Here is an 8,573-nt window from a genome sequence, read left to right on the forward strand (position 1 = left end):
TGGGGCTACATTTAAAATCATAAAGATTTGTAAGCCTAAAAACGTCTGATAAGCCCTATTCCACAAAGAAAAGGGTGGGTACAGTGAGTTTAGGTGGGGTTTCCCTCGCTCCTACAAGGCAACAAGAGCAACGTGTCTTGTCTCTACAGTGGTTGTTGTTGGTGGTGGGGGACTACAGACAGTGCTCTCTCACAGCAGGCCTGTCTCTTCTGCTATTTCAAACACTCGAGGCACACCTGTATAGTGTCTTCTCAATTCACTCAACATTATGACCCACATTTCAATTTTGCGAAGGCCTGCTTGGTAATTCACACTGTGTCGCCCGCCGGTAGCCTACTGTACAAACTCACCAGTAGGGTTTCCAAGTTTAGCGCCGACTGCGGGTCCTTCAGCATGGACTCCAGCTTTTTCAGCCGGCTCTCCAGTCTCCTCTCCGCTCCGAACATGATCGCTCTTGTCTGGATCCAGTTCCAGTCACTTCAAAAGGCAGAAAGTACAAAAACACCTGTGTTTTTACACGCGCGGCGGCGCGCGCACTCTGTCATGTCAGCTCTTCAGTAAACTGCACGGCTTGTGGTGACTGCCTGGGCTGCCAGGTTAATTATTTACCCGCTGCCAAAGCTGTACGTTACCTCAGTCCTCTTAATTAATAGCTCACAGGACGTCCAGAGCGAGCGGACAGAACGGAATGAAAGGCGCTCCGCTTCCCAGGTGCGCCTGCCTGTTCCCAGGTAAGCACGAGCTGAGCACGGTGTCCCTCCCAACCCGACCGCAACGTGTCCAACCTGTAGCACCAACCTGTGTCGATTTACACTGAATAAAACAACTGTACTTCCGGTCACAACTTTCAAAATAAAATTCCTGATGTTGAAACGATATGCCGAAGTGACAAAAAGTACATTTGAGAAAATATTACGCACCTCCATAAACCTATAATGTAAACTGTTGATTTTCTGTCAAACAAAACCCTTTTTGACTAACGCCCTGTTAATGTTTGTTGATACAGAATACAGTAGGCCTATATCCTAAAGTGCAAATTATTGTTATAATTTTGCATAAATCACAACATGTAATCTAGGATTCCCTTTTGAAATAAAAGACTTATTGACAAACATAATTTGCAATATTGGTTTTGTTTTTGAAATGTGTAGGCCTATATAGCATAGATCCCCCTTACTATTACAGTGCACCAAAGTGAGAATTTAGAGAGTGTGTATACTGTGTATACCATAGGCCTGTCAGACTTTCTGTCCAAATTTTAAAATAAAACTTATTTACGGAACGCATTATAAAAAAAAAATCTTTCTGGTACTTGTATGTTTTACTGCTATAAACTGACTCTATATTTAATCGTATCAAAATAGCCGACTGTGGAGTAATTACAATGTAATTACAATGTAATTACTCCACAGTCGGCTATTTTGATACGATTTTTGTAGTTTCACAGGGCTTAGCCTACTTTTTTAATACAACATTTATCATTTTATTTTGAAGGCAACATCGCCGAACATCCGGTATGCTTCTATCTACCTTCAGCTGGCTTGACGGTGTAAACTCAGACATGCTCTGTCTTTTAATTCGAATAGTTTTTGTGTGTGTTTTCTTTTTCCAGTGAAGGGTGAGGGTGTTCTGTCCAGTCCTGCAGCTCTGGTCTGTGTCTCGCCCCGGGTCACTGCCCCAGGCCAGGCCGCCCTCTGTGAGCTGCCCCACAGGCCCGAGCAGGAATTCCTCCCCTCTTATCTCATTGATCTGTTTTACCGTCAGCACAGAGCCTCGACCAACTTTCAGTATTTTAGGAATGCTGATGCGTCGCCTATAGCAGACACGCTGGTGCTATAGATAAACGTTTACAGCATATGAACAACTCTGATCTCTAGTTCAATGATTGTTTTGTGAGTGGATGTCCCGGGGGGGGGGGGAGGGGTAGTAATTCTATAGGCTATTCTATTTTAGAAGGGAAGATCAGCTACTGTTGTCCAAGAAATATATATAAGCTTATTATAATCACAATAGGCTACATACCAGCCAGTCCACACAGCTATAAATACATAGTGACTTTATATAAAAGCTGAAGAAGTAGAATACACAACCAGACCCTTTCTTGCTCTTAGAATAACTTTTATTTATTTTACTTTACAAATAAGTCTCCCCAAAGCTCCTCGTTACTGAATTTGTCTTCAAATACAAACAACCTGTGAACAATCTATTCAGACAGTAGGCTAAATGTTGAACAGGGAGGCCACAAGGTACCTATGGATTTCAGGCAACGACAGCGATATATTTCTCACACAAAGTATTTGTCAAAACATTGGATTAAGAGACGCGTGGTCAGCAATGGCAATGATTAAAATGTGCAATAAAACCAATAATGGCAGTCTCAATTGTGTGTTTTTTTGGGTCTCTCAGAAGAGAGGACCACCTGGTGACACCGCAGCTATTTGCATGGAGTGATGTCATCAGTGAGTCAGACAAGCCTGTTGACATTAGAGTCCCCTAGCCGGCCGAGGATGACACAGACATAATGGCATGACCTATGGTGAGGATGTGGGATGGAATGAGTGTTGAGACGGTGAAATGTGTTACCGCTGTACACACACACACACGCACATACACACACACACACACAGTCAGACACACACAACCACACAAACTGATTGGCATACGTTTGGAATGCGGTTCTGTGACGGCAGGGGTGGGTCGAATTTGGAGTTATTCTAGGCCATGACTACTTATCCCAGGAGACTGTTGCACTCTTCATCAAGGAGAGGCGTTCTAGGGCAGCTGACACACTGCACCCTGTATTACGACTGTTCTAATGGTAGGCGAGACTGGGCTGTAGGATAATATGAGAGTAACATAATGGCAGCAAGACGTGTGGATAGATCAGCGTATGGACTATCTACTTGGCATTGACTATCAAACATCAGTTGGCATTGAGTGCAGCATTGTTGCTTGCTGCATGATCGTATGGGTTTCAATAGACTATAGGCTTCTCAGTGCCTGTTCTGTTAGCTGCTTTCTTGCAAACAGGCAGGTGCAAAGTTACAAAGGCAAACACTGCTCTCTAGTGGGCATACAGTATACATACATTTAGACAAGGGGCGTTTAAGAGCTGGCACTCACAAAATACAATCATCAAAGGCAAAACAAATAAAATAAAAAAAGAACAAATAAAGCATTTTTTTTTTAAATCTACAGATGCATCATCCATAAGTTAATATAACATCAAAGTAGTATCTGAGTGTTCAGCTAGAAAAACAAAACTGAAATCGTACAATGGGACAAGTGTTGACAAAACCTCTAAATGATCTAGCTGGATCAAATCTCGTTAGGTATCCCCATTAGAGGGAACTGTAATACTGATCGCCGCATACTGCAGCCTTTGACGGTTGAAAATAATACCACGTTTGGTAATATGACAAGCCTGTTTTCCCAAAATCGTCCAATCGGAGCCGGTAGCACAGATAACACAGAATCAGAATCAGTGTCAGTTTAGCTTTCATCTGCAATAAATGTGCAGGAATATATATTGCCACGGTGATTTATTGAACTTGGCGATTAAAATGACTCTAATTCTGATTCGTTGTGACAGGTTTGGCAGATCAGGTGGACGGTGACTCTAATTCTGATTCGTTGTGACAGGTTTGGCAGATCAGGTGGACGGTGAGAATGTGTCTGTAAATCACACATTTATGGACCAGCGTCATCGGGACGACCGAATGTTCACAGACCATCTCAGCTATACCAGTAGGTGCCCCCCCCACCCACACATACAAACAGCCAGTCCATATAGTTTGACATAGTTGTGAGGAGGCAGAAGGAGCATCCTCTCTCCTCTGAGGCTGTGTTACGCTGCTCAGTCCAGAGACGCTCTCTCCACGCAGCATGCAAACCGCCCCTAGGATGGAGTCTTAATCTCAGCAGAGTTTCTCTCCTCCTCTCCTCGAAGTGAGCTGAGAGGAGGGAGAGCGGGGGCAGAAAATCACAGGCAATCAGTTGTGAGGGATCAAACCTCAGGACTGGTGTGTTTTCTGTGTACCGTATTTAGATTGGGTAGAGACGGAGGAGGGGCGGGTATATATTCCTGGCTGTCGGTCAAAAAAATAAAAAAAGCTCCTGAAGTCTGAGCCCCCGTCGGCCAGGTAACCCAAAACCTGGAGTGGGGAGTCAGCGTGGGATATGGGGAGAGGAACAATGTGGCTCTTTGTGCAAGCCGGGCAGAGAAAACAAACCGTTTCCCCTGGAAAGAGATCATGTTCAGGCTCCATCCGAGAAGACCACACAAGGCTGATCAGAGTCCTGTCTGCTGCATGGAGCGTGGGGAGGAGGAGGAGCGCATCTGGGCAGCCGCACACACACACACACACACACACACACACACACACACACACACTTTAGGGCCGATGTCAGTCAGACAGGGAGAAGATTGAGAGATGCTCCACGTCACACAACATAACACACTGGCCAGTGATACTCTTTGGTCCGAGACAAGACTGCTGTGTTCTCCCTCCCCGCGTCATGTGACTGCTCTGTTCTGCCCCCGCATCATGTGACGTGTGCCTGCTGTGTCGTCCACCCCCCCCCCCCCCCCCCCCCCCCCCCCCGCATTGGCTTGTGATAATATGGCCATCTGGACTGCTGCCTGGGTTGGCATCCTACTGGGGCTGCAGGCAGAGGCAACAGGCTGGAGGGTGTTAGCGCTGGTGTTGCCCACAAGAGGGCGTGGCACTGGATCTGGCACCACGGTACAGTGTTAAACAGGGAGTCTGTTCATTAGATGAGGAGAGAGGTGGTGGGGAGGGAGAGGGAGAGAGAGAGAGAGAGAGAGAGAGAGAGAGAGAGAGAGAGAGAGAGAGAGAGAGAGAGAGAGAGAGGGGGGGAGGTATTATAGATTCTGGACTGATTCTGTGTAATTTCCATTTCTACCATATCTTATATCCTTATATCAACCCCAACCCCTCCTGCCCCATGCACCCCCTTCCTTAATCCGCCTATTCCCCATAAACACTGTGAGAATGAGGCTTTTAGGCATGTCAACACTCAGATAACTGTCGCACAGGGCACAATCAAACCCAGAACATCTGGCCTCTCTCTCTCTCACACACTAACACAGACTTCCATTCAAACACGCATATTAAACGTAAACAGACACACACTCACACACACACACACACACACACACACACACACACACACACAGACACACACACACGCGTAAGGGCCAAACCAGGGTTCTGTACTCCCTCTGTCCCACTGCGCTTTAGTTTCAAACGCTCAGCGAATACCCATGTGGTGGGATCGGATTACACGGGGCTATAAAGTATCCCAAATAAAGGCAAGGAAAACTGAGACGAAAAAAAACTGGCTGTTTCCTGAGGTGAAATCCTCCAGTTGGCTGCTGATTCTGTCAGGAGTGGGGAGATTTTTTTTTTTTCTGAAAGACTTTTAGTGGCAGAGACAATAGCACAGGACAGCTATGTTCACCTCGGAGAGGAGAGGTGGCGAGCTAAAGTCACTCACGTATGGCAGCCGGCTCCCATTACACACTAACGCACGGCCGTAAATCCGCCCGCACGACACGAGCGACACGCTGTGATTTCATATGTATCCGTTACTAGGGGGACGCATGAAACCACAACAAATGACAAAGAGTAAAGTGGGACCTCGTTTAGTGAAAGGGAACCGTTTAATGCTTTGGCACATCACAGTTTGGGCTCGAAGATATCGGTTTATATGGCGCTCCTCTTTCTATCAACAGCCATCATTTCCAAACACAATTATTAAGGTGACCCTTGCCCTTTGGAGGCCCGTAGGGGAAAAGCGGAGAGAAAACCAGGCCAGTGGAAATCCGAACCTCCTCTGTAATATCAGCGGATTAATCTCGAGGCGTACAGTAAAATGGTAACATGACCTCATTATGGCCAGATACCAGCGGGTGAAAACGATGGGTGGCGTTACGGCCATTTGGACGACCAATCAGGCAAGTGAAATCAAGAGGCCCTTGATTGGTCCAAAGTGAGGCGGCTTTTCTGCGCCGCTCTAACAACAACATCTGGTTGGCAGGAGACAGCAGTGGTGAGTGAGGAGAAGGGAGGAAAGGGGAGAGGAGCGCAGTGCTAAACTCATACATGGGAGTGAGGCGAGGCGAGGCGCAGCCAGAACAGCGTGTCATTATGACATGTGTAACCGGATCGGCCCGGTTCTGCCCCTGTGTTTTCTAATGAAGCCCCAGAGCTCTATCACCGAGGGCTGGCTCTCATATTCACAGCGCCTCGCAGTCTGCCTGACGATCACCTCTGTCTCCACGGCAACCTCAAAGACATCTGCACTGCCTCACTGCTCAGACTGGAGCAGGCAACAGGGTGACTTTGGGGGCACGTTCAGTCAACCTTGCTGTCTCTCTCTCTGTCTCTTTCTATCTACCGTGTTTCTCTTTGTCGGGGCATCAGTGTAGCCTGGCAGTCAGACCCACCATCTTGTAACCCTAAGGTCTCAGTAGGCCTGGCCGGGCGATAGGACTTCAAATCAATATCGCGATTATTTCAAACTTTTATCTCAATTACTATTAACAAACAATTATCTGTTTTATACGTAGTTCGCTCTTACGTAGTTTGTGTGTGTGTGATATATAGGTTTTTTTAATATGTAATTCTCCCTCATAGTTCTCTGATAAGCTCTGTACTGTACTGTACTGTACTCTACTATACTGTACTGTACTCTACTATACTGTACTGTACTCTACTATACTGTACTGTTTTGTTGGCTCGGTGTTGTCGCTCGTGTCATCCTCCATGCTGACAGTTTGGCTTTGAGTTAACGACTGAACGCGGACTACGTGGACTACCATACTTAGTTGGACGGGGCGGATGCACGTGACTGAACATACGTATTTTTTTAAACGGGAGAGTTCACGAACACACGCATTGGGGAAATTATGAACTGAATGAACACTAATTAATTCAATTAATGACTTAATTGAATTCATTGACATGAGCAAGACGAAGTCGGTTAGTGGTTCTAAATGTCGGTTTCGACACATTTTCGGTTAATTGCCCAGTCCTCGGTCTCAGGTTCGATCCCGGCAACAGCCATGTGTCCTGGCAAAGTGTCCCTGTGTAGGACGTGCTCATTACAACTCATTGGGCTCAGTCAAATCACTCAAATGTAAATGTGAATATCTATTTCTCCCTTTCTCTCTTACTCCCTGGCTCTGTTTCGCACACACGCTCGCGTGTCCTGGCAAAACGGAGCCTATGAAACAGGCTACCATGCAAACAAAGCATTGTGAGTGTCAGGCCGCGGTGAGCTGATCTCCTTTCAAAGTGACTCTCACTGTCTGTGCCCTCCACCGCCTTCCCCTGCTGTAACACTAGAGCTCTGAGTAGTGCCAGGTTACTGGGATTCTCTCTCGTTGGCGCCATGCTGTTTAGTGACCACGCGCATACTGACTGTGTGACCTGTGATTGAGCTTGCCTTTGCGTATGAGTGTGTGTGTATGTGCCCACTGATCAAACCCTGCTCAAATGGCATTTAAAAATACTTGTTGGGTTTCGATTGCGTGGAGAACACCACATGGGTGAGGTTTGCCACATAGGACAATGCAAATGAGTACGAGACCGTTTAGGCAAATACGGTCCTGCTCCTATGGCTTACTATTTACACAAATGGCCCTAATGCAAAGACCCCCCCCCCACGTGGTGCTTCTGGCATGCTAACACAAATGCTAGGAATTGTAAATAATATGGAAACCCAGTCTGCTGTGTCTGCTGCATGTATGAGTAAAGGAGATGGGTTCTGTTCTCTTTCCTCTTCCCACATCGAAGCTCATAAATGCTGATAGAAATAACAGTAACATTTTATCCCTTGCCTCTCACCTCCATCCTCTACTTATTCTGATCCCGGATGCGTAGGCATCGCCTCTTCAGAGCCGGCTCCATGTCTCCTGCACCAGGCATGCTAGGGGGGCTCCGCAGGCTACCCTTGTCCCTGAGTTTGGGCAAGAGCAGCGCGGTGGTGGTCCCCCCCGTCTTTGGCGCTGTGGGCAGGGCATAGGCATGGTCCTCATCTGGAACATGGGGGTCCTCTCCCACTTCCGCGACAACGGCTAAGGGCTCCTCTGATTGGCTGACTGGGCCCTCGACCCTCACTGGGCCAACCACAGAGCACTTGTTCTCTTTGATGGCCTCCAGCTCGCTGAGTGCGGGGTCAGGGGGTGGCACTGCTCTCCGGGGTAGGGAGGAGTCAGGACTGGGAGGGGCGGATGACGGGGGTGTCCCATTTGGACTGTGGTCCTGGGTGATCAGGGAAGATGACATGGCATCATATGCAGGGCTGCGACCTCTGGGGCTGGGTGGGGTGTGTGAAGGCGGGGTGTTGGAGTCCTGGTGGTGGTAGACAGTGTCATGTGATGGGGACTGTGGGAGAGGAGGGGCGGGTCTGATGTCGTGGAGCCCCGATCTGGTACCCTGCCCAGTTCCTGACTCCACTGGCCCCGATAAGTCGACCACTCCATTGGCGTTGGGCTCCAGCTTCACTTGGGTCCTTTGAAGAACCCTCTGGATGACCTGTCGTTC

General features: G+C 47.7%; 2 protein-coding genes across 5 annotated transcripts in view; both read right to left on the reverse strand.

Moving 5' to 3' along the window:
- LOC310782756 (rho-associated protein kinase 2-like) overlaps window positions 1-758 on the reverse strand; it is a 51,332-nt gene extending 50,574 nt beyond the window's left edge. Inside the window, exons 1-2 of one of the 2 annotated variants that reach the window (XM_083643493.1) lie at window positions 633-758; window positions 351-477 (exon numbers count right to left, since the gene is read on the reverse strand). In XM_083643493.1, coding sequence (XP_083499619.1) covers window positions 351-446 — 96 coding nt within the window. In that variant the 5' untranslated portion in view covers window positions 447-477; window positions 633-758. Of the gene's footprint in view, window positions 1-350 lie in introns of both variants that reach the window. The other variant, XM_083643492.1, reaches the window with a different exon arrangement.
- A 1,354-nt stretch (window positions 759-2,112) lies between these two features.
- Window positions 2,113-8,573, reverse strand: part of LOC310782685 (sine oculis-binding protein homolog) — a 17,026-nt gene continuing 10,565 nt past the window's right edge. For 2 of the 3 annotated variants that reach the window (XM_083643409.1, XM_083643407.1), the window contains exons 6-7: window positions 7,875-8,573; window positions 2,113-4,339 (exon numbers count right to left, since the gene is read on the reverse strand). The exon at window positions 7,875-8,573 is cut by the window's right edge. In XM_083643409.1, coding sequence (XP_083499535.1) covers window positions 7,884-8,573 — 690 coding nt within the window. In that variant the 3' untranslated portion in view covers window positions 2,113-4,339; window positions 7,875-7,883. Of the gene's footprint in view, window positions 4,340-4,630; window positions 4,767-7,874 lie in introns of those variants that run through there. The other variant, XM_083643408.1, reaches the window with a different exon arrangement.

This window comes from Poromitra crassiceps (assembly GCF_964638095.1).
Source record: "Poromitra crassiceps genome assembly, chromosome: 9".
Lineage (NCBI taxonomy): Eukaryota > Metazoa > Chordata > Actinopteri > Beryciformes > Melamphaidae > Poromitra > Poromitra crassiceps.